Genomic DNA, 24,732 nt, shown 5'->3' on the forward strand with positions numbered 1-24,732 from the left:
CCAGCCTCTTTCTGAGACCACCTTTAATGCTTTTATATTGCTCTGTGGTGGAGGAGAACATCATCTTTACTTTTGTTAATGTGATCACCATTACAGGTGTTGATTTGTCACCTCCAAGTGAAAAGACAAACCAAAAACAACACAACAACAAAAAAGCATGAACTGGTACAGGAAAATAGCTGAGCCACTTGAGATAAATTATTGCAATGAAAGAGGAAGGAAAAGGAACTTGCTGTTTGACCAGACGCTTAAACTTTCTCTTATAATCTCTTTGGTTTCCTTATAATTTTCATTGCTTTTCTTATCTTTGCTGTCACTGTCTCAACAGCTTGGCCATTATCAGTTTGGAGCTCTACACTGAACCATCAGGGTGTGTAAAGAAGTTACCCTGGGCACAAGATCTGTTCTTGTACTGCACTGCAAATTCACACCCATCTACTTTTTCCAGCCATATCCAGGTCTTGCAGCATTACTGGTTCTGAGCTTACTTGGAGTTTGGTAATATCATTTCACTTGCTGGAGTCTGTCAAAATCAAGAGGCTTTTGGCAGAAGTGAAACCCAGGATGAGCACAACAGGTACTGTATTTCCAAAACGTAACAAGAGATGCCAAAAGGCAGCAAAACCCATTTCTGCTGCCTCCTGAGACTGCTAACCTAAAGCCTGTGCACTTCAAGAGCCTAGCCCTGACTCCTAGGAACACAAATCCTTTAAAGATCCTGAAAAAGTAGCGTGGATTGAGGTGCAGACTTCAAAATCTTGGCAGAAGAAAGGCTCCATGGAAGCACAGTTGCACAGAGCCTATAAGATTTCTCAGGAGAAAGAAATAAAATTCAATCAAAATGTATTTAAAGCAGTTCATCTTTTAATTGGTTCAGACACAATTTTTCTGGTTGTACACAAGTTCCTGTGCTCCTCTGTGAAGGGATGAGCTCTACAAACTTTTCTCAAAAAAATTAAGAAGCAAATGACTTGGGAAGCCAAAGTCAAGCTGCACAATTACATATCCCTAAAAAGTGGGGAAAGAACAGAAAATATTGTATTAGTTCATGCCACAATCCCAAAATAGCTTTGAGAGCCGGGTAGTTCTGAGCTTTGCTTACCTTTCCAGTGATGATCTCAGGATTTATGATATCAAAGAGATCAAGCCTTTTGCTGTTCATCAGTGAAGTCAGAGCTGATCCAATACCTGTGGAATCAGCAAACCCATCCAGTTACAGGGATGTCCCTCCTGGCTTGTGCTGCCTGTTGCCAAAAGCTAATTGTGCCTCAATGTCCCACAACCTTCAGCCTGACAGAAAACTCACTTTTCCTTTCTCCCAGCCATTTACACAGGGTTCCTCATTCCCCAAGTGTATCCAGCAGAATTTCAAACATTAGTGTGGTTCCCCCCCATTCCCAGTTGTCAGTGTTATTGATGTATTTTTTCAGTGCTCAGGTTTAGGAGATCTGATGTTAGACAGTTTATGAAGTAGGTTGGCAATTCCTCAAATGAAAACTCACTTGAAGTTACTTCTGGAATGCCAGCAACCAAGATCATATTCTGCAGGAAGCTTTGTATGGATGGGTCCTCCTGAAAACCAGAAAATTCATACAAAATGTTTTAAACACATTGTTTAGCCTCAAATGGCTTGGAGAATACTTTTTGTAGGACTTACCCCACTTGGATCAGCTGTGCATTTAAACACTTTAATTTCTATGCTGAAAGGAAAGGGAAAAACGGGGAAGAAAAGTCACTAAGTGCTGCAGAGATCCTCTTTTTGTGCTGCTCTTAAACATGGGCCAAAAGAGGCAACTCTCAAGAGAGCACAGTACCAACCTGGAGTCCACAGGCTGCAAACTGAGTTTCTTTTCTGCATAGGTAGCTTGGATAGTGACTGTGATTTCCTGCAGAGAGAAGAACAACAAGGTTCAGGCTTTATAGCAAGGAGCTGCATTTGGATATTTTGGGTTGTTTTCTAGGAGCCAGAATTCAACATCCTTTTGGCTTTACTCCAGGTATTGTTAGAGAAGGCCAGCATTTTCCTTCTTCACCTGCATGTAATAAATGCCCCCCTCATGCCCACAGCCTCAGTCTCTGGGGCTCCAGGCTGGCTCATCCACTGGACTTTTGCTATTTTGTGAATAGCAAAAGTCCTATAGCATCCTCCTACATGAGGATGGAAATGCCATGCAGTGTGTTGTTTCCCAGTGACATCTATCTCAACATCTGACTGGATGTAGAGAGAACAGCCTCAGGGTAGCCAGGGCTGCCAGAGGTAGTCATTTCACTATAAATCAAATTAAAAAAGAATGTAATCTCTGAATTCTGGCCATTTAGGCTCATTGTTTTGCTGTTGTCTGCATGTAAACATTCATTTAAGAGAAACATTTTGTGATTCAGTTGCAGGTCACAACCAGGAGCAGATCTCATCTTAGGAGCCACAATTTTGGGGACCACATTTAGTCCAGTGCTTCTGCAATCCTTGAAATGTATTTCAAGATACTACTTGGGGCACAAGAAACAGCCATACGTATTTCCCTTAACACCCTGCTGACATGGGGTACTTGCTAAGGGTGTTATTCTCAGCTGTGGTTTAACCTTTTAAACTGTGTGCCCTACCCACAGGCAGGGGTTTGGGTTGGCTTTCTGTCTGTCTCAGCCCAAAGACACATGACTGAACAAACACTCTGGTTTCCTGTGATGTTAATCATGACAGGAAAGCTGTTAGCATTTCTTTTTTCTGCTTCCTTGGATTCACTATAAAGTAGTTTGGGGTGAAACAGTGTAATCAGGATCCTTCATGCAGCCACACATAGAGGAAAAGGTTATATTTTGAGCTTCACATTCTTCAGAGTTGTATCCCCATTTCTGACACAGCTATACTCTTAGTGGGGACCTGAGCTAGGATTTGGGTACAAGGAAAGTTCAAAATAAATACATTCCCATGGTGCCTTCATTCTCTCCTAAAATATCTCACTGACACTACCCTGTTCAGATAAATGTTACTGGGGGCTCATCAGAGCTTTCTGCTGCTTGCACACTGATAATGTGCTGGCCTAATACAGGGGGCATTGAGCCAACATGGTCACTATCACCATTTCCAGCCTCAAATGTCTAAGGAACAGATGAGAGTGTTAAAAGAAACTGTTTTGCCTTCTCCACCTCCCATGGTTTAGCCACCCACCCTCCCCAAAGGGCTCCCTGCCACTGCTGTCCCTGCACACCAGGAATGGTCCTGACCTGGGGCAGAGCCTGTCCCAAGGTGTTCAGAGTCAGGAGGTGCCAGGACTGACCTGCTCCATGTACAGAGCCACCAGGGGTTCTTCTCCTGTGGGAAGGATGCTGACCTCCACTGCTACCAAGGACCTCACCACGGTCCCTTCAGGCTGAGGAGAAATCTGGGGCTGGGTGAGACTCCACACCTTGGCCACAGAGTCATTGTAGGAGGTGCCTTGAAAAACCTGGTCAAGTAAGGAACAACAGATGAGCCAGGCTTTTTCCACACCAGTGTCATGCCCACTTGTCACACAGCTGCATTCCTTTTGCAGTCCCCAGTTCCTCCTCCTGCTCACACAATCCAATAACTCAGCCAGGTTTCAGGGAAAACATGCCAGCATGGAAGATGGAGAAACCCTTCTTGCAAAGCACAACTGCTTCTCCATCAGCCCCTCTTTTTTCCATCTGGCCCACTCAAGACTCAGATTGTCGAGGGAATGACCCAGGTTGTTACAATGCAACAGAACCAGTTTGAAATTTCTTCATGTGCCATGCAATGCTCTGAATAGGAGAAAAAGTTACCATCTGCACTGCCTTCCTCTGCACTTCTGTGTCTTCCATCTCAAACAGCTCCTTCAGAAACAAACCAGAAACAGATTGTGGAAAAACAGAAGACAAGGCTAAAGTTGCCCCTGGTGCAGGCTGGACAGGCCAGAGCACTGAGGTGGGTGCCCAGTGCAGGTCGTGGCTGAGCTCCCCCAGGTCCCACCCTTTTTTCCATCTCAGAAATCCCCCAGAAAACCACATCCCTTTACAATTCAGCAGACAAGTGTTCTATCAGCTGTTATCACTCCAAGGACTAACACTGCCCAGGAGCACACTCTAGATAAGAGGGCACCAATTCCAGGATCACACATGGTGACTGACTGTAAATTTCTGTCTTCTACAGAAACCAGCTCTCACCAAAACACGGCATTTAGTGAACTTTTCACTTTCTCCCCAAAATCTGATGTGTGAGGTAAGGAGGGTGCCCCTCTGGGCATCACCTGCAGTTTCTCCCCTCCGAGGTTCAGCACCAGCCGCCCATCTGAGAAAGCTGCAGCAGCCAGGGAGCTGAGGCTGTGCTGGGACAGCCAGAAGTAGAGCATGCGGGACTCAGTCAGCAGCAGCGGGGAGAAAACAGAGTCACTGAGCACACTGGAGCTGTTCTGGTACACGACAAGGCCCTGTGAAGGGAGACAAGGGAGGACAAAACTCAACACCCTCATTTCCATGGCAAGGAAATGGACCTGGCTGGACACAGTGGGGAGCAGGTTGGCATCAGCCTCACAGAACCTGCCCCTCCAAGCCCTCCAGAGCACACTGTGGCCAGAAAACCTTTGGTGTCCGAGCAGCCTGGGTTACTTTACCTTGTGATGGGATTCTATGTAGCTGGCTTTTATCACAGGATCTGATGCCAGGGAGATATCAACAATGATGTCCTTATCCCGCACAAAATTGGCTGCAGGAGGAAAACACAAAAACCTCAGACCAGAAATAGGAGCTTAAGCAGAGGTTGTGAGAGTTGGTTTTAGGACTTGGTGCAGGTGGTGACAGGGATGTTATGAAAGAAAGCAGGGGTGGGACAAGGGTTCCCACTCCTCTGAATGCTAGATCCTGCTACAGCTCACTGACCCTTTCTTCACTGGGAAATTGGGATAATTACACTCAGTTTTACATTCCACTCCTTTTTCCTGATATTTGGGGCTGGGAAAATCTCCAGATGCTGATCTCATCCCTAACACTGCAGTGCATGCTCCTGTTCTAGCTAACATTGGTCCTGCTGTATCCTGCACAGCTGATCAATACATACTGAAGGAGAAATTCCTTATGAATTGAAATGTCTTTGTAAATGTGTAGTCACCCTGAGAGGTGACCAACCTGATGCAGAAAAATCTAAACATAACATTACTAAGATTTATTTTGCTGCTGGTCTGAGGACTTGGGATCTCATACAGATTTTTGAAGAACATTTTTGATGGATGTGACTACCACTCTGCTGGGGCTCAAACATTAACACCTGCACATAAAAAAAGAAAACAGAAAAAACAAGAATATTTACCTGCTAAATCAAGTATAAAATTTGTCAGCGTCTGAGCAACAGCATTTATTTCCTTGCACACCTACACGAGGAAAAGAGGGGGAAAAATTAGGGGAAGAATTTTGGATTGTAGAGCAGAGCTAAATCTCATTGAGATCTAGGGACTGTTGGTCAGATTCCAGCAGCCTCAGGTTCAGCAACACCTCTCACTTAGCCCAAGCTGCTTTTTTTTTTGTGTATATTCAATTTATTTGTCTTATTTTTCATGAGCACTAACATTACACTGCCACTGTCTTGTGGGCAAGAAAAGTGTGTGACATACAAATCTCCAGAGAGCTTTCCTCTGTCCACAGGCTGATCTTACCTCCCTCTTGAGGACAAGCTTCAGAGTGAAGGAGATGAAATCTGTGAAGAGCTGCTTCAGCCAGCCAGGTCTGTGTAAAACAGGGAGCACAGTCAAGGGCCACCCGAGGTCTGCACTCTTGGGTGGGTGGCATTTGGGGACCAGCAGGGGGACAATAAATCTCGATTTTGGAAGGGGTGAGACTCACTGCTTGTCTCCTTGGAGGTGAAGTGTGAGTTTGTGGAAAGTCAAGTAGCAGTCTGAGGCATCAGGAGCCACTAGCTCCTTTTGGCACACTGCATGGGACGAAAAGAAATAGTAAAAAAATATTACTGAGATGAGAAGAGTGCACTTTGCAGACACTGCAGGCCTGGAGCAGGGCATCACTGCAGAGCCAAGGCTCCCCACATCTTCCAGGGGAGGTTTTCAAAAGATTCCAGATCCTGCCAAGTCAGGGCAGAGGGGGCTCCCTGGAACCTGGATGGTTTCTGCTCACTGCTCCAGCTGGGCTGGTCTACCAGGCACCCTCCTTCATCTGGATACCTGCCAGCTGCCCCAGCTCCTAACACGGGCCAGGAGAACCTGAACAGTACATGCAACCCACAAACAAGAGTGGGGAGGGAATTCAGTCATGTTGCAAGAAGTTTGAGTATTGTAGTGTACTTACTGAGATCGATGTTTAGCTGGAGGTCAATGGAAGATTCAATTTCAAAATCAACTGAATGAAAAAGCTGCAAGCTGTAATGGCAGAAGAGGAGACATTTAGAACCTGTGCTAGGAGCAGCTTCTCCTTGACAGATGAGGATTTTATAACACTCCTCACACCTGTCATTGCATTGAAATGGGCCAACCCCCAGCACACCAGAGCCCATCTCAGATACTCTGCTTTGAATCATTGCAAACTGTTGCCTTAGGGGCACTTAGAAGCATTAACCCCACTTTTTATCCTCTCAGAGTTTACAGAGCAACAAAAGGAAGAGAAGAAGTCAACTTTTATGCTTTGGCCATCTGGTCTTGTCATGCAAGGTGAGGATAGAAAGGCAGAAAGCAAGGTGGGGCTTAGAATCACTGTTAGCATACAAAATCCTGTCTCAAGCAGCCATCAGTGCAGGCATTGCCAGAGAGACTGAGGAGTGCAGCCCGCTCCCTGTGCTTTGCCACGGGCCAGTGCCAGGGGCAGCAGCAGGAGCTGGGCCCTGGTGCTCAGCACTGCCAGCCCTGGGTACTCACAACCAGGCCCCGGCATAGCCGTAGGTCAGCGTCCCTCTGAACAAGGCTGTCACGTTTTTAATGGAGATGTGAATGGCATCGTCCTCCCTGAGCTCCACCTCGCTGCTCTGGATGGACAAATCATTGACCTGGATGCTGGGAACAACAGAAACACAGTTTGTCTCCATCCCAGAGCTGTTTGCTGTGCTTGGGCAGGACAGGTTTATTCCAGAGGAATGGGATCTCTGAGGGACTCGTGCCAGTGCCGGGTTCTGAGGTTTTTGCAAATCCCAGGGCCAGGTACAAGGACAGTTTGGTGTTTTTGCTCAGCCTTGGTGCCCTGTGCAATATTTGGGTACAAGGTTGGGGAGTGCTTTAAACAGGAAGCATGGAACAATGCATGTTTTATTGCAGTGCTCTGTGCATCCATTGTCATGGCAGGAAGTCTGTTCTCTGAATACACCACTGAATTTGTGGTCCCAAAATAAAAGTGAGTAACACAGCAACACCCAGCCCGGTTTGTCACAAAGCACGGCCAAGTGACACCCTGCTGACAGCGGTGGCTCTGGCAGCCCTGGATGGGTCCCCTCTGCCTCTCAATGTGCCTTGGGTACCATCTGTCAGTGGTGGCCACAGCTGCCCTGGCCTGCAGGGACAGTTCTCCCCATCCCCATTGTCAGAAATGGGCTCTACACACTGCCTTGCTGGCTGCCCGCTCAATTGGAAAAATAAATAACCCTTAAATAACATATTAGCAGCTTAAACCTTAACTTTCAAATTGTCTGCGAGGCTTAGACCCAAACCTGTGCCTGCCCCAGTCCAGACCTTTGTTTTCACCAGGAATTGCTGGACCACAGCTCTCCAGGGCCAGTTTCTGCTCCCCTCCCCAGCACACAGACAATACTCACTTGCTCAGCCCGTAAGCCACCCTGCCGAGGAGCCGCATGGACCTTTCCCCGGTGATGTTTGGGAATTTGGCATTTCTGAAGGCTGCTTGAATGACCTGGGCCGTTTCCTGGTTCACTGTCAGGGGAAGAAAAGGGCAAAGATGTCAAACTGCAATCTTTCCTGGCTGCAAAGCCAGCTCTGTGCTCTGGATTAAGGCGCTGCAGAAAGCTTTTATCCGAGGCATTTGCATTCGATTCAGGAAGCACTAGAAGCAGTTTCAGAGTAAATTAAAGAAATTAAAAATCCCTAACTGTAACAGCTGAGGGCAGCAATGGACAACAGCATGTGTGGCTCGACAGCCAGCAGTGGGAGCTGTGTCCAGGCAGTGGTGGCCAGCTCTCACACACCTCAGGAGCAGATTTTGGAAAGGTTAAAGCTGTGTTCATCCTCACACCACACAAGCTGTTGACTTTACCCCAGTGCTTTGCTTTGTTGCTGCTTACTTGTATTGCAGTCAGCTCTTGGGTCTACATAGAAAAAATTCTGAAAAAGTTTCTGTGCCCATTTTCCCATTAGACAGACCATTCCAGCCCTCAGCCTCAGGCACATGCTTGTACAGGATCTTTTCCTTCCAGAAATACCCTCGGTTAGATCAGCCCAGCATGAATACATCTTTCTCTGCATGTACCACTGTCAGATGGGACAGGACAGAGCTGTTCCCACCCTCCACAGAAGAATTAAATTCTTTCCCCACCTGCAAAGCTCCCAAATCCTTGCAAATAAACCCACAGCAGGAGAGAACCTGTTTCCCCCCTTCTGCTTACCAACCCCAAGAGATGAGATTGCAGCAAGGAGAGAAATCAAACACACATTTGTTCAAGCTCTTTCATCGTGCCCAGCCCCAACAGCAACAGCGCTAAATCCTTGGGCTGAAGAGAGGGGCTGGGGACAATCTCTCCTTTCTGTTCCTGCTTTAACCTGTGCTCCCAGGCAGGTTTTTACACAAGAGACAGAGAAGCAAGAAACCCCCCCACACTCTGCTGCTCTGTCACTGAATTCTGGCAGAGAGGGGCAAAGGCAGCCCCAGCGAGAGGCACTTACACAGCAATGCCCCGGGCTTGGTCATCCTGCAGACGATCCCTGTGCCTCTGTAGGGGAAGGGCCCAAACTCACAGGCTGCTGCTGCTGTGGGGACAAGCACTAGCAGGAGGCTGAAGGTCCCCAGCATCATCCTGCCAGCCCAGCACATCCTCAGCCAGAGCAGAGAGCGCTGAGGAGATTGAGTGATTCTTGACGGAGGCAGAGGCTGCTTTCATACCCCCAGCAGAGCCCACTCGAAGCAGGACATGACCTGCTTCCTCCACTTATCAAAACTCATCACACATTTCCTAATCTTCCTATAGTTTCCTTAACACCGTTCATGTTGCAGGCTGCCTTCCTCTCTCAGTGGGAGTTTGGGCTGCAGGGCTTGGTGCTGCTGCCAAGACTGCTTTAACTCAGGACATGTACACACAGGGCGGGTGGAAAAAGCTGGAGGGGGAGACAGAGTAGAAGAGGATAAAGTGAAGGGAGCAGCTTCACATGCTGCCTCAAGCCACTTCATCATTTTTTCTTCATGCAGAAATATTCCTTATTTTGTATTCCTGCAGTAATTCCCCAGCAAAGCCCTGTTTGAAAGGTACCTGCATTATTCACTGCTCTTCCTTTCACTGATTTTACACACACTGTGGGGAAACTGAGGCACGCTCCTGGCAAGGGGGTGTTTCCTGCTGTCACTAGGTGAACCCACATCTCCCACATCCCAGGAAAGCTCCATGACCACAGGACTGGGATGCTTTTTGCCTCTTGGCTGGGTCTGTGGACAGTCTTTGGTTTGCCACCATCCACTAAGGCAGAGCTTTTCACACACCCAGACTCTCAGCTGCTATTTGGGGAACATCAGAGACCCAAGCCCACATCCACTCCTTGTGCACACCTGCCCTGTATGCCACTGTCCTCCTGGGTCCCATCCCAACCCCAAAACAACCTCCAGCACAAACCAGAGTGGGGTTATTTCAGAAAGGAGGCTCACAACAGCTCCCCTGAACCTTTTTGCCAGAACAGACTGAGGGAGAGGGACAGGTGAGAACTTGGCAGCACTGCAGGAGCAGCCTCGACGCCCTGGGCGAGATGAGGTGCCAGCCTCCCTGCTGTTCCTGGCAGATGCCCCGTGCCCCCTGAGCAGGGTGAGCACGTTTCCTGCGGGGTCCCCAGCAGCCCCCGCCCTGCAGAGCTGTTTTCTTCCTGAGTTGAGAAAGTGAACGGCCTCGGGTACCCCGCGGGAGGCACTCCCGGTCACTGACCCGGGGGACGCCCAGCATCTGCAGCTTCCTCCTGCCTTCTCCAGGAGAGCAGCGTGGTGGCCATGGACAGACTGCCTGCTGCCAGCCCAAAGGGCTTTATAAATGAACAGCTAACTGTTGGAAACACAATGTACAAAGACAGCAGGTGCTTGAGGAGCAGAGCTTCCACATGGCATCATCTCAGCTGCCACAGCACTCCCTCTGCCCCGGCCAGGAGAGCTCTCCCCAGGGCAGCTGCACAGGGCATGGGCATGTTGAAAAAGGATTTGAATCCAAGAGGATTTAACCATCTAACAGCTCTATTTTCTGTCCTACAACTCTCAGTTCAAGGGATGTGGGCACAGTGGCCAAGGCCTGGCATAAAGGGAATTCTGCAGGCCCCAGGAGCCCACAACCCCCTCTTTGCCCAGGGCAGCAATTCACATAGGCATGGGGGAAAGGGAAAATGGGCATTTTGATACAGGGATATTTGTCACCAGGGTAGATAAAGGCAGAAAGTCCAAGACCCCAGACCCATCCTGCTGGTCCTGGCAGATCCAGTGCATTCCCAGCACCCTTAGGGGCCAGCTCCCCTGCCCCAGCACGGCTGCAGAGTCTGCTGTCAGCAGACAACCAGAGCTCAGAGAAAAGGAGAACAGGGAACTGCCGAGCATTGACCTCCAGTGGCAACAGGAAGGCTGGGAACTTTCTGCCTACAATAGCAAAAGCATGTGGAACACAGAGATGCTGTGAGCATCCTTGTCCTGGAGTAACCAGGCAGAGGCCAGGGCAGCAGGGACACCACAGCCCACCCTCCTCCCAATGCAAGGTCAGGCTGGGACAAGGCAGGTCAGGTTTAAAAGCCTAAGGAAAGGTTAATTTTGGCTAGCAGGAGGCAGGGCAGGCTGGGTTAAAAAGAAAAGTTAAACACCCAAGCTGCAAAGGGGATGCTGGAAGATGTTTTGATAAATATTTGCTGTGTAAGGTTTTATCTGAAGGCCGTGCACGCACACATGTACTCACCACCTAGCTGAGGACTGTCCTGTAACTGGGGTTGTTTTTCCCCATGTTGTTCAGGGCAGAGGTACATCACACTGCCATCAATCTTTGTGCTGCATTGACCAAAATATTTGGTGTTCCCCTGCAGATGCTTCCTGAGAGAGCCTTCCAGGTACACTGGCTGCACCCGTCAGCAGGATGGGCTCCAGCACCACTGCCAGGATTCACACAGCAGGTCAGTCCAAAGACCACTGCTCCCTTCTGTCCTGGAAGTTTATAAAATTGACAGAAATAACATTCAAATAAGATTTATTTTATAAACTAGTTAAGTCAATTAAAGCTCTGCAATATTTGAATACAGATCTGTGATGCCAAATGAAATTGGTATTACCTGAGTTACTCTCAACATTTTAGAAAGCAGGAGTAACCTGGAATCCACCACCACAGAATAAAGTGAGGGCTCTCAGCCTCAAGGAGTCTCCTTGAGTGATGGCCTGACCCCAGGCGAGGGTTCCCTCACTGCAACTCCAAATTCTCCTGAAGCCAACTCAATTTCTTCCCTTCTGTACCAGTATCATTCATAAACGCCTCTAAAAAGAAAAAATAAGCTGGCACACACAGGTGGCCCCAAATCAGTCCAAGCTTTTCACAGTTGAGGGTGCCCAGGGCAGCTGGGCTGGAGCTGCAAGGGCAGCCAGCTGTATTTCTGTGGCACTGACCCTGCATGGGCAAATCTGGACTGAAAGAGCAGCAAATACAACTTTCAGTGCTACTGTAAGAAACTGGGGAGGTTCTTCTGCAGCACAGGACACTGAGCAGACACAAGACACGGGTCCAACAAAGAAGCAACATTTCCCAGGATTTGTCCAACCCTCCCAGGCAGGCAGCTGAACATGAACTGATCTCAAACTTGTGGGTTTGTGAGGGGCTGTCACACCAGGACTGGTTCACACCCATGATATCATTCCATTTCAAATTCCCACCACGTTAAACACCAGCAGGCATTTCAAGAGCTGTTCTTGTGCAGCAGAAGGGCTGGAGGGAGGTGATAAAGATGCAGTTGGCACATTTGGTGACACAGTGGGGGTGTAGCTGGGATGGCCTCTGGGGACACACAGTTTATATGCACGGCTCTGCAAATCCCACCAGAAATTCACAGCCAGAGATGGATCACAGGACAAAGAGCAGAGGGAGGTCGTAACACTCAGCTGGGCACTTGCACAGCTGTTGGGATGTCCCTGGCTGCTGAGAACAGGAACAACAGGCAAGGCAGTGCGTAAATGAAGCAGCTCTTCAGAGAAAAGGGGAAACCACACAAATAAACACACATCAGCACCAGCTTATCTGATCAGCAGCAACCTCATTCCCATGAGATTTATGTTCCAGGAGCTGAGGACATGTCCATATCCGTAGTGACAAACAGGACTTGAGTGGTTCCCCAAGTAAGGAGCCTGTCTGGAGTTTCCACAAGAACAAAGGTGTCTGAGAAAAACTGACTGTACATTTTTCCCCGACTTGTTTCACAGTGAGGACGGAGAACTGTTCTCAACTGGGAACAGCTCCCCGAGTGTATCAGGGGACACAGCAGCAGAGGAGCTGGCTTTATCCTGCTGCTCACTTTGCCACCCTGTGGTCCTTCAGAGGACTGTCACTGCCAGAACCTGCCTGCCCTCGGGAGCCCTACACAACACATGCTGAACAGGGCAGGTGCTGCAGCTCTCAAGCATGCAGAGGAGCTAGACCAGCAGCAGGATCAGAGTTTGAAGTGTGAGCCAAGGCAAACACAGCCTCCTAAACCCACAAGCCTCAAGGCCCCTTCTGGTTGCTCAACTTCTGTCCCAGCAGAGGGGAGAGTCTTGCTCTGGAAGACTCAAGGCTTATGTTTGCCTTATGTCTAACCTGGATTCCCTCATTTTCAGGGCCATGCTCACTGGCACCCACAGCTGCCATCCAGGCTCTAGCCCCTTCCTTGCCATCCCTCCTTACACACCCCACTGTTTACACTGACACCCCTCCAAGCTGAGCTGCCTCAGCTCCTTTCATGCCTCAGTCGTCTCTGCTTGCTCCCAGGGTCTCAGGCAACCAGAGGCATCCACTGGTCAGGGCTCAGTGACAGGGTTAGAGCCACCCCAAATTCCCAACTCCATGTAACACCAGGCTGGTTCAGTCACAGGTGCTTGGAGCCCTCAGCCAGGCACTGCTCCCTCACATCCCAGCCTTCCTGCCTGGGTGCACATCACTGGCAGCTGCCTCTGCAGGATTACACAGGATTTACTTCCACATTACGTGTCCTCTGCTGCACTCCCAGCTCCCCTCCACCCCAATGGCAGACATTATGCATTTCACAGAACCATTAAGGAAATGTTCTTTAAGGTCCAGGACTCTCACTGCATCTCTGCCCTGGCATTAAGTACACTTCATTAGCTTTTCAACTAGTTTTAAACCCATCTGCCTGCTCCTGGGAACAGCAAAAGCCGTGAGACAACAGATGTTTTGCTGCCTCTGATAAATTTTCAGACTAGAGATTTCACAAGTTAATCCAGCGCTCTGTGCTTGTCATTTTAACAGTACCAAACCAGTTTATTTCTGGCTCTGCTCTCTCCTGCTGAAACTGAGCACAGGCACAGCTCAGTTAATTTAGGCACACCTGAGTGATGGTTTGCTACCCCATAAAGGGAGAAAAATCCACAATCCACAAAGCACCCTTGATGTGGAACAGGCTGGGGGTGCAGCTGCTGTGTGAGCTGCAGCTGTGCCCAGGGTGGGGGAATGGCTGTCACCTACCACAGGGACACAGACTGTGAGGGTGCAAAGGCCTGGGGATGCCTTTTTTTCAGGGAGTGCAGTTCCCAGAGCAGCACCAGACCATCAGCAAGGCAAGAAACAGTGGGCACCTCCTCCAGAAACATCCTCAAAGGCTTATGCAGGATACATCTGGGCTAACAAAATTGAACTCCTCTCAAATGATTTCATTTTAAGTATCTTAAAATTAATTACTTTACCATTGTCCTACCCATCCTCCAAGTCTCCAGCAAACTAAAGATACAGCAAAAAAAAAAACAAGCCTGGAAAAGAATTTGTTCAAATCAGAAACAGCACCAGGATTAAGTGGGTTCCACAGGTAACACCAACCAACCATGTCCCCCATTCTCTGCTGGTGGCTTCCACAGGTAACACCATGTCTGATCTGACATAGCAAGATCAAGCATCACCTCCTACAACTGCTTGTCCCAACCGATGTGTGCTGGCCCTGCCAACACTCCTCAAATTGTCCTGCCAAGTGCAGGCAGCAGAGGAAAAGAACAACAAGTTCCAGCAGTGGCAGCTGTTCCCTAGACAGCACATTTCCAGCCAATTTAAACCCTGAGCCAAAACACTGTGTTGCAACTCCACCATGAGTTCAGGCAGGGTTCAAGGAGCCAAATTTTCCAAATACCTACAGAATTACCTGTTTCAGCATGCCCATGGCCTTTCTGTTACCAGCTCTGCATAAGCAAACAAACTCCAAGCTATTCAAGGCACTTTACCTGCTGAAGGCTGCTGAAGAACACAACTGGGCAAAGAAATGAGTTAAGCACCTTTTCCCCTCAAATCCCAACTCCCTCACCACAGCTTTTCAATCAAAACCAGGCAAGAACACACCCTGTGCTTTGCACAGGCAGTCTTCTGATTGCTGTAGAGGACATACACAAACGTGGATATAAATGCCTGCAAATTTTATTGCAATAACAGCCCTTAACCATATTAGAAATTAAAGGGAATACAATGAAGTAAGGGAATACAAGAGGAGTTGCACTGGAGTGAGAATGCAAAGTTGAATACAGGAATTAGACTGCTTTAACTTTGCATCCAAAAGCAGTGAAGAAGTTTTTACATTTGGCATAAGTTTTTGCTAAATATATTTAGACCTGAACACACTTAGTCTTCCCCCATGATCTGGCAGCAGGGCAGAGGGGAAAGAGCAAGGGCAGCAGGAATTAAATCTTGAATTTAAACTATCTGAATTCAACAACATGAAACTTAGTCTGCAACACCACTGAGGTAATTGCTTATCCACATCACCAGGTTACAGTCCTCCACTTCGTCCAACAAGATTGCACAATACATTCTTCATAGGGAAATATTTACAAAGAAAACTTAAAATATTGTTGAAGCAATTTCACAATAGATTTTTCCTAAAAATTTGCTAATGCATATCTAGCAATTTTTGTTTGAGATCCTACACTCAGTGTAATTAAAATAGCAGTTGAAACATTCCAACAGGAATCACATTGCACAGAAGAAGCAATTTGCTTCCCTAACATTTTTTGCACACCCACTCAGAGCCTGTGCCTGTAGTGCACAAGTCCACAAAGCCAAGCCTCTACATAGGTACCTAATAAATGCTATGGAACAAAGTTCTTTGAAATGAGGACAAGCATCTCAGTCTCTGGGCTGTAATGATGTAAGGCTTCTTGCAGCTTTATTTTCTTGGTCAGTGAAGGCCAGAGGAATTGCCATCCCTTTCCACGCCTGGTATGGAGTTGGTATCCAGTTCTCTCAGGTGTCCACTGCAGTTTCAGACAAGCACATTGGTGACAAATCAGTTGCGGGTCAGTCCAGGCCCTTCTGGAAGGAGGGATGCAAAGAAAGTCTTGAAAAAAACCCACACCGTGCTCACGAGGGAGGGGTTGGCCTGCTGCAGTTCCTGGAAAGCCTGTCCCTCATCAGGAGGTGTCTCAGACTCATTGGTTCTGCCTCCATTTTCTCCCTGCCAAAATAAAGGAGAATTTCAGAAATGCATTAGAAAAATCAAACTGTTATTGTTGCTGAAATGTCACTGTTTGAATATAAATTTTTTCAAGCAGCCCCAGATACAAAGTCAAACACCCTAGTTGCACATTGGCAGTAGTAGTTAATTCACACTGGTGTCCACAAACACTGTCCAGGACAGCCATCCAGCACCAGATCAGGTGAATTTCGAATTTACAGCTAATTAATTCCACTGACATCATAACTGTCAGCTTGAAATGGAAGACTCAAACTGCTTACAGACCCAAATCCTAGAGAGATGTAGCCTGAACCCTGCCCTCTGTTACAGCCTGTGACAGGCCACTTCCCATTACAACTTCCTAAAGGATAAAAGCGGCTAAAAGATCACCAAAATATTTCAGGATGAAGGCTAACTAAGGAATTTACTACACCAGTGAAGGAGTCAGGTGGCAATTAGTCTCCCACAGAAGATTGTGTAGTAGAAAAAAAAAAAACTTTTCTTGAAACTTCTGTAAGACACTATTATTAAAAAGCAGAACTTGATGGGGTTTCATGGTTTAAAAATACAGCAAGACAATACCTGAAAGTTGTTGTTCTGGTCCTGGTTTAGAGCAGCTTGAGGAGGAACATTGCCTGGGAAGGGCTGAGCTGGTCTTCGTCTAAATGGGAACCATCCAGCATGGTGTCTGGGGAAGGCAACAGATTTGTTAATTAATTAACACTGTTTCAACATTACTCATCCTAGTACACAACAGCTGCACATTTGAGTACTCAGAGCTGCGGGAACTAGCAAGAGTAAAATTTAAGGACTTGCAATGGAACAATTAACCTTCAGCTCTCAAAGTCGACATAGATGTTGGAAAAACTGCTCCACTTTTAACTCCTAGACCCACAATTCAGACACTTACATCACTTGTCACACAGGTGATCAAAGAATTTTAGAGGGCAGATTATCTTTCTCAGATAAGACAGCCCAAACATAGCATCTGAGAGTCCATTATCATCTGTGTTTTTATCCTAATTATCTTCCCCCACCCAGAGAGGTTCAAAGGCAGTTCAGGACACTCTGTTCTGTTCAGCCTGGTCTGCTCTCCAGAGAGGCAAACACAGCAGAAAAACTGCATGGATGCATGATTGGGACAGCAAGTGTGAGACCCTCTTCCCAGACTTCAACCACTTTTTTCCCAAAAAGAAACTGTCATTTTCTTCACTGAACCTACAGGTCTGTCTGCTCTATGCTGCTGCATTGCTGGAGCTTTACAACAGGGGCTACTTTGGTTTCAAGTAGTTTTCTGAAATAGAAAGACAGCCACACCAGAAACTGCAAAACCCCAGTGAGAACAGCCACATGCTGCATTTAATCCAGACATGGGCTTTATTATCTTCTTTTCTAAATACTGAATTATACCAGGATATAGAGGAGTGGTTTGCCCTTTCCAGGTCCAGGAGTCCTATGAAGCTCAACCACCAGGAAGCTGAGCACAGTACAGAACTCAATACTTCAGTGAAACCCTTCTGAACAGCAAATATTAACACCACACACTTACAGATACATCAGAATAGTGCCACCCATGACGAGGAGGAGTCTGCTGATACTGGAGTAGAAATAGACCATGTTGACAAAAACGTATAACAGTGTTGCTGAGTAGAGCCAGTCCAACCAGTCTCGATTGCCACCCTCCTCATCTTCCTCCACGAGGGGCCCCCCTTGGGCATTCATCCTCAAGTTCTGGTCAGCCACTGCATTAACCTGAGCAGCAACATTCTGGTTTCCAGGCTGGTTTTGGCCAGGAAATGGGCCTGGGAGAGGAGCTGGAGGTGTCACTGGTGCCACTGGTATCTCCTGAGAATGCCGTGCATGGGATGGGTCAGCAGATGCAGCAGTAGAAGCCAAGCTGGAACCAGAGAACAAAGCCCAGAATGAGGCTTGGTCAAATCCTTCCACATTTCCCACAGGTCCTGTGTGTGAAAATCTGACCATCTTTAACAATAGAGTCAGATCACTGACAAGTAGAAAGCATCAAGTTTAGAGGCTACAGAAGCATTAAAAACAAGTTTTAGTTCTACCCATAACAGTTGTATAGTGACTTCAACAAATCAAACCAGGCACCCTCCCCTCTATCAACAATAATGTCAATACTTCACAAAAACAAATTAGAGCAATCTGCAGGTAGTCTAAAAGCCTTCTGCAAGTCTCAGCTTGACCTGTAACTGATATCAAGTCCATGCTGTGCATGCTTTGAGCAGTCAAAAAAAAGCAAAGGCTGATCAGCAGGATCAGATTTACTCCAGAGACACCTGCCCTCCCAATGAAGAGTCAGACAGGCAATGGGCAAGATCCAGAACCACTGGCCTGAACAGCAACACAGCAGCACAGTTAGGGGCACATTCCCACAACACTCAGCACAAGTTACAATGAAAAACTCTCCAAGCACCATCAAAAGAGGAAGAATTGCCAGAAGCTCTCCAATTTCTTGTATTACAGTTTCTACTTCCTACTGGCAGCTTGGACTAGAACACTTACTATTGCATGTAATACTGTCTTGCATAGATCTGCTGGAACCAGGACATCTGAAGCATGCTGTAGGTTGTGTAAGCAGAGAAGCCAGGGGTCATGCTCTGGAAGGGACTCCAAGTTGTTTCCAGCCTGGGTCAAAATTTGAACACTTTCATTAGCAAACACTGAAGTAACAGCAAGAGCAATTTACTACACAAAAATGTAAATAGCTTCTGCCTGTTTATGTATCCAAATACAAAATTAATTCTTCCTTCTAGGTGCATCTTTACCCACAAGAACAAAGGAAATGCTTTCTTCCTAATTAACAGAGCAGCGGATTTTCCATTAAATGCCACATGCTTGGAAGTGTTCAAGGCCAGGTTGGACAGAGCAACCTGGTCTAGTGGAAGGTGTCTCTCATGGTAGAGGGTTAGATAGATGGCCTTTAAAGGTCCCTTCCAATCCAAATTATTGTGTGTCCACTACAGCTTTAATAGAAAGCCTCATCCTATTTGGCCCATGTTCTATGGACTTGTGACAATATATGTGGCATAAGGAGGTGGCATCCAACACAAACATACCATCTTAAAAATCTAAGATGTACATAAAATTGTATTTACCCATTACTGGCTTCTGCTGAAGAGTGGACCCCTGAAGAGCTCCTCAATCTTCCACCATTTGAGGAAGGCACATTTGATTCCTGCCTGGCTTCTGACGCTAACTTGGGCTGATCAGCTTTAACCTACAGACAGCAGAGCAGCCAGTGAGGTTTACTCAGGACACCACACACACTTTATGCAAAAAGGCTGCACCCCACAAAGTATGGCCTTGTTTTAACACCTATTCCTCTCATTGCTGCCCCTGCTCTTGGGCACCACAGCACAACCACCTCTCTCAGTATTTTAAAGCTTCTGGAACCAAATGACTGGGATGCAAAACTGATTTGATGCTACTCTTCCCTTTCACAAGATGTATACTTTATTTATTACCTCTTATGCACACATTCAGTATCCATCTGGTAATTAAAATATAAAATACAAAAGACACTTTGGCTTTTTTCTATAGCAAATTTGTACTTCTTGCACAAACTGCTGTACACAGAGCTCAAGAGCTGTCCCATGGTGATACATCTGGCTAACACCCAGCCAAAGCTGGCTCTCATCTAGCAGCCACCAGGCATGGGTAGGGTTAGCCCACAGTGCCTTTATTGGGCAACAGGACCACACCTCTAGAAACCTTTGCCCAGCCACTTTAAAGAAAGAATGGGTTTTGGCCATGTGTACTTGAGACCAGTCCATACTGAGCTCAAGCACTAAGGCTGAGCCCTGTAGAGAGGAAGCCAAAGATGAGTCATTGCTGGGAACAGCTAAAGTGTCTGCAGTTCCCAGCCTTCTTCCCTCCCCACACAGATCAGAACCACTTCCCTATGATTCTCTTCTGACCACAAGCTCAATCCGTCTGAGCGTGACTGGGACATAGCAAGCCCTAGCCTATTTAATAAAACTGAATCTACCAGAATTCTCCCCTGAGCAGCACATCACAACTAGATCTTTCTTAACAGATACCATGAGAATCTTTACTGATGAACTGCAGAGGCAATTTTTTTTACTCAGCTTAATCCAAATACATTCTCACAATCTCAAAGAAATTATCACGAAGTAATACTGCTGTTGCACTAATAGGGAAAACTTGCAGTAACAGGGAACTTTGAAATGGTCATCCAACACTTCTTGTTTTCAGTTACAAGCCCAAGATTCAAAGTTACATCTAATTACCTCTTTGGTTTCTTGCTTATTTGCAGGAGTCTTGAAGTTGTATACCAAATGAAGAGCATGCACCTCCCCATGCTGAAATATAATGGAAGATATGTTAAAAAAAAATCCCTTCTCTGGATATACTTCAGCACATCATAAAAGATACTTTTTTATACCTTTGGCAACAACTCTCCCAGACAGTGGTGATCAAGCAGCAGCTTCCCAGAATAAATCAGCTTTTGGTCCTCTTCAGGCTTTGAAGAAAAAACAAAGAATAGGATTACTTGCTCTGCCAAGCATTAACCAACACAGCTTACAGCTGGTGGAGAGAGGCACGGAGCCTGGAGCATCCCCCATACTAAGGTGCAGAGGGAATTGTGCACATCTAAATTCAGCTGAAGTCATGAGAACTGAAAGCCCTAGTGGGAGATTATCAACGCGAAACCTGCATAAGAATCCAAAGTCCCTTGAGCAAAGAATCTGGTTACATGCTGTATCTTTTACAGTCCCAACAATAACATTTGTGTCTCTTAAAAACAGAAGTCTGCAGTTCCACCTGATCTGACCAGCACCAGAGGTGGTGTCAAGTAAATCTGTTCCAGCCCACCCAGTGGGACCATGAGCTCTTCATCAGGAGCTGTCCCACAGCCGCTGCTGGAAGCACACAGAGCCTGGGTTATCACCACACTCCCAGGGAAAGCATGGCAAAGGCATGGGAATCAGGCCTGCTCCCAGGCAGCTAGTGACAGGACAAGGGGAAACAGCCTTTAAGTCTGCAGGGCACTTTCCAGTTGGATATTATGAAGAATTTCTTCACTGAAAGCATGGCTAACCATTGAAATGGGCTGATGTGGAAAATGGAATCACTATCCCTGGAACTCTTCAAAAAAATGAGTATAAACACGGCATTTCACAGTGTGGTTTAGTAAGCATAATGGCATTTGGTCGAAGGTTGAATGTTGGAGGTCTTTTCCAAGTTCACTGGTTCTATGAAGGCCACACACCCTCCTGCGGAGCCGCGCCCGCGGGAGCAGCGGGACACGGAGCGCAGCTGCTCCCGCAGCGCTCAGGGTCAGCTCCCCGCGGCCCCGGGGGAAGTCACACTTCTGCTTTTCACCCCACAAGCGCCATCCCCCCGCCGCAGCCAGCGCTGTGCCTGCCGTGCAGCCGGAACGCGCCCTCAACCCCCCCCAAGGGCCTCGGCCGCCGCTGCCCGGCTGGGTGCGGTGCCCGGGCGCTGCTCCCCGGTGCCAGCGCGCTCTGACGTCCCCACACACCTGCAGGACGCGCCGTCCCGGGAGCCCGGTTAATGATTAACCGCGGCAGGCCCACAAACGAGTCCCAAAATAGCCCAAGCGCGCCCCAAGCGCGGCTGACGCAACCGGGACACCCCGGAGGGCAGGTGCCGGTCCTGGAACACTGAGAGAGCCCCAGTGCAGCTGGCGCCGCTGCCCCGCGGGGAGCCAGCCCCCACCACCCACCCACCCGGCGAGGCAGCGCGCAGGGACCCGCCCGGCGGGGCTGCGGGAACAGCGGACCGCGCACTCACCGGGGCGTCGGGCAGGAGCCGGCGCAGCTCGGTCTTGAGGCGGCGCACGGTCCAGGCGGGCTCGGCAGTGAGCCGGAGGTCGCGGTGCCGCTGCGCGGGGCTCCGGACCAGCAGCGACAGCAGCTCCTCCATGGCGGGGGCAAGGCGGGCAGTGATTGCGAAACCTCCCCCGTGAGGGTTTTATAGGGGCCGGCCCCGCCGCAGGGCCGCGGTGGCTGCGGCTGATTGGCCGCGATGGGGGCCGGGGAGGGGGGCTGACACGTGGGCCAATGGGACGGGGCCTCGCGTGCGGCCCTGTGAGGAAACGGAGGCGCTGATTGGGCGGTGCTGGGGGGGCGGGGCTATGCGGTCACCACGGCGACCGCGCCCCGCCCCGCCCCGCCCGGCCCTGAGGGGCGGAGGCCATGGCCGGGCCGGTACCGCTGTTCTCCCTCCTGCCTTCCCTACCTCCACATCTCTGGCACCATCGCAGCTCTTAGGGATCCCTTACTTCACCTTCCCCCTCCCCTCCGTCCCCTGGAGCAGCACAGCTCTTGTGGAGCCCTGCACGTGCTGCATCCACAGCCTGATGCAGGTGAAACATTCCCTTTTTCCCTATTGTTATTTCACCCGAGCTGTGTAGCTCCTCAGCAGGTTTGCTGCGGGCTTTGTGGGTACAGGACAAACCATACAAAAGAAGTGTGCGGAGATGCTGGGGAAAGTTAATAATTCATGACATTTTTACTAACAAAAAAAAAAAAAAAAAAAAAAAAAAAAACAAAAAAACACACAACAACAAAAAAACAACAAAAAAAACCGTGGACCAGCAGCTTCTGAGTGCTCGTCCTCATGCCCATCTTCCTCTGAGATACGATCCAACACCTAAAAAGCCCGTGGTAATGATCCTGATGCGCCAGGAGGGGGTTTTCGCGTCCTTCAAAACAAAACTGTCGGAACGTGAGACGGCGGGTTTATCTCTCGGCACCAGGTATTTACTCTGCGTGTTTCACGAGCTGCTCAGTATTCCTTGGCAGCCAGACCTGTTGCCCGAAGGCACGGATGAGTCTGCAGCCAAGACTGGATTGTGCAACCAGGAAAGACACTCTGCCACGGGGATGCATCAGCCCGCAGCGTCCCGGGAAGAGCCGAGCCAAGCGACAGCGCTGCCGTGGGAGCCGACAAAACAAAATCACGAAGAAATGAGCCGAGCCTGGGGCTGGTCGGGTGAACCCTCCGCGGCTGCCAGGGTCCGTCCTTGTGAGAGTGGAGAATTCCATCGGAGCCCATTGCTCTCTCACATCCACATCCCGCTGGGGCTGCACTCCTGACTGCTCTGTCCTTGCTGCTCCTGAGAGGGCTCAATGCCCAGGTGGGCTTTGCTTCCGCAGCCTCTGCTCTGTGTCCCCCCAGCCCAAGGGGACACTGCCAGAGCTGTTTGCTGCTCTTGCTCCATCAGCACAGACTATGATCCCCGTGCCTCAGCTCCTACTGATAGTGGGGAAAGACAAACGCTGTCCAGGGCCACCCTTGCCATTGTCCAAGTCAAGGTGACTTTGTTGCTTGGTTGCAGCCTTTGCTCAGAGTCTTTTGCAGAGAGTTCCTGTGGGTGGCAGGGACAGGGTAAGGCTGTGCAGGTGTTGGAGTGAAACCAGAATCTTGGACTCTGTGTGTTTTCTCGGGGACTCCCTGTGCTGTTGCTGGCCCGTGAACCAGCTGCACAGCTGTGGCCACAGTGCTGATCCTGCCTCGAGCTCAGCCTCCTGGGCTTCTCCTTCTTCACAGACAGGAGGGGCAGAACTCAACTGAGCTGCTCTCTGCCCATTCCTTGTCTGAGCCATAGCTGGGAAAAATGCTTGCTCACTGGACAAATTTACCTGAATCCAGCACTGGAGCAGGGACTGGAGGAATGAGCTCCTGAGGCACCTGAGTGCTAAGCCTCAGCAGCCCCCCTCCATGTCTGAGGGTGCTGGACCCCTCAGAGAGCCAGGCCCTCAGTGCCCTCACCCACAGCAGCCAGGAACTGGTGGATGTGGAGTCAGTGGGCGTAGCTGAACATGCTCCAGTTCCAGGTTCAGGGCTCCTAGGACTGAGGCAAAACAAACACTTGCCCTGATATTGTCTGCCTAGCTTAGCTTGCTCTGTGGCAGAGATAATGGCCCACAGCACAAAGCAGAAGGTGTGACCAGCACATCACCTCACTGTCCTGCTGAACAATTAACTCCGATTTACCAAAATTGGAGATGAAGGGCTGCAAGCTGCTTTTGTCGCCTGCGTAAATATTAACCACAGTGCAAATCAGGATTATCTCTCTGACCTCAACACAATTACTCTGTTAAGAAAAAAACAAAACAAAACAAAAAACCCCAACCAAACTGAGGGGGCTGAGTGGGGTATTGCTGATGAATTTACAGCTCTGTTTGTGGTCAGGCTGGTTTTCATGGTGTGGCAATCACAGCAGGAACAGCAGGAGGAGAATTTACCAGCACATGAGGAGATGCCCTACAGTCTCACAGCCTGATGTGCTCCTTTGCTCATCCAGGCACAGTGACACAGGGAGCCACAGAGCCTGCCAGGAGCCACAGACCAGCTAACACAGGCCTGGTGCTGTGGGGATGCAATTTTGTCCTGACCAAAGTTTGCTCCCTGGGCCAGGATAGGGCAAGGATCAAAGGGCAACAGAATCCAGACAAGCCAAGCTGATTCTCCAGGTTTGGTTCAATATGCTTATTCTGTCAGAAGCACTGTGCTTGTTAGCTGTCTGGCTTTAAAAACTGTTTCATGGTGCTGCCATTGTGGCCCCTTTGGCTCCAAAATTTCTCAGAGTCCATGAACAAGAGTTTGCTTTTGTCAAGGCGCTGGGGCTGGAGACCCTGGTGCTGGCAGGAGGGAGCTCACAGCATGTTCTGCATCTCTGGCAGAGCTGCACTGCAGCAGGGTCTGCAGGGAAGGCATTCTCTGGCTGTCCCTGAGTGTTTCTGTGCCTGAGCAGAGACAGTTCTGCTGGAGACACATCCCATGGGCATCACCTGTGGACACAGCCTGGCAGCACCGAGGAGATGTGCTGTGGCTGCAGATCCTGGCAGCCTGGTGCTGGGACAGGCATGGAGAGGCTTTGCTGCATACCCGGTGAACTTGCCCGATTTCCCTGCACTCACTCAGCTGT

The 24,732-nt window shown here is 48.9% G+C and overlaps 2 protein-coding genes across 3 annotated transcripts; both read right to left on the reverse strand.

The window, feature by feature from the left end:
* Positions 1–842: 842 nt before the first annotated feature.
* Positions 843–11,298, reverse strand: CETP (cholesteryl ester transfer protein). 2 transcript variants are annotated; one of them, XM_063410574.1, is made up of 16 exons: positions 11,063–11,298; positions 7,739–7,853; positions 6,852–6,986; positions 6,289–6,359; positions 5,830–5,917; positions 5,643–5,712; positions 5,300–5,360; positions 4,608–4,699; positions 4,245–4,424; positions 3,781–3,831; positions 3,276–3,443; positions 1,819–1,886; positions 1,658–1,700; positions 1,503–1,572; positions 1,103–1,188; positions 843–1,008 (listed from the first exon to the last, which is right to left on the reverse strand). In XM_063410574.1, exons 1-16 carry the CDS (start codon positions 11,127–11,129, stop codon positions 934–936), a joined length of 1,440 nt encoding a protein of 479 aa, XP_063266644.1. In that variant the 5' UTR covers positions 11,130–11,298; the 3' UTR covers positions 843–933. The 2 variants fall into 2 exon arrangements, with proteins under 2 accessions (XP_063266644.1, XP_063266643.1); XM_063410573.1 differs by lacking the exon at positions 11,063–11,298 and adding an exon at positions 8,820–9,050.
* Positions 11,299–14,733: 3,435 nt separating this feature from the next.
* On the reverse strand, positions 14,734–21,758 carry HERPUD1 (homocysteine inducible ER protein with ubiquitin like domain 1). Its single transcript, XM_063410653.1, has 8 exons — positions 21,591–21,758; positions 20,218–20,295; positions 20,063–20,134; positions 18,908–19,029; positions 18,315–18,437; positions 17,338–17,685; positions 16,371–16,476; positions 14,734–15,788 (listed from the first exon to the last, which is right to left on the reverse strand). Exons 1-8 carry the CDS (start codon positions 21,720–21,722, stop codon positions 15,621–15,623), a joined length of 1,149 nt encoding a protein of 382 aa, XP_063266723.1. The 5' UTR covers positions 21,723–21,758; the 3' UTR covers positions 14,734–15,620.
* Positions 21,759–24,732: the final 2,974 nt, after the last annotated feature.

Source organism: Prinia subflava, chromosome 13, assembly GCF_021018805.1.
Source record: "Prinia subflava isolate CZ2003 ecotype Zambia chromosome 13, Cam_Psub_1.2, whole genome shotgun sequence".
Lineage (NCBI taxonomy): Eukaryota > Metazoa > Chordata > Aves > Passeriformes > Cisticolidae > Prinia > Prinia subflava.

Excerpts from the sequence above, each read along its gene's own strand:
- CETP (XM_063410573.1), bottom strand. The coding sequence starts at position 8,967 with ATGTGCTGGGCTGGCAGGATGATGCTGGGGACCTTCAGCCTCCTGCTA. Across the intron at positions 7,854-8,819 it reads CAAGCCCGGGGCATTGCTGT|TGAACCAGGAAACGGCCCAG; the intron begins GTAAGTGCCTCT and ends TTCCCCTGACAG. Across the intron at positions 1,009-1,102 it reads CTGAGATCATCACTGGAAAG|GGATATGTAATTGTGCAGCT; the intron begins GTAAGCAAAGCT and ends CCCACTTTTTAG.
- HERPUD1 (XM_063410653.1), bottom strand. The coding sequence starts at position 21,722 with ATGGAGGAGCTGCTGTCGCTGCTGGTCCGGAGCCCCGCGCAGCGGCAC. Across the intron at positions 20,296-21,590 it reads GGCTCCTGCCCGACGCCCCG|CCTGAAGAGGACCAAAAGCT; the intron begins GTGAGTGCGCGG and ends TTTTCTTCAAAG. Across the intron at positions 19,030-20,062 it reads ATAAGCAAGAAACCAAAGAG|GTTAAAGCTGATCAGCCCAA; the intron begins GTAATTAGATGT and ends TGCTGTCTGTAG.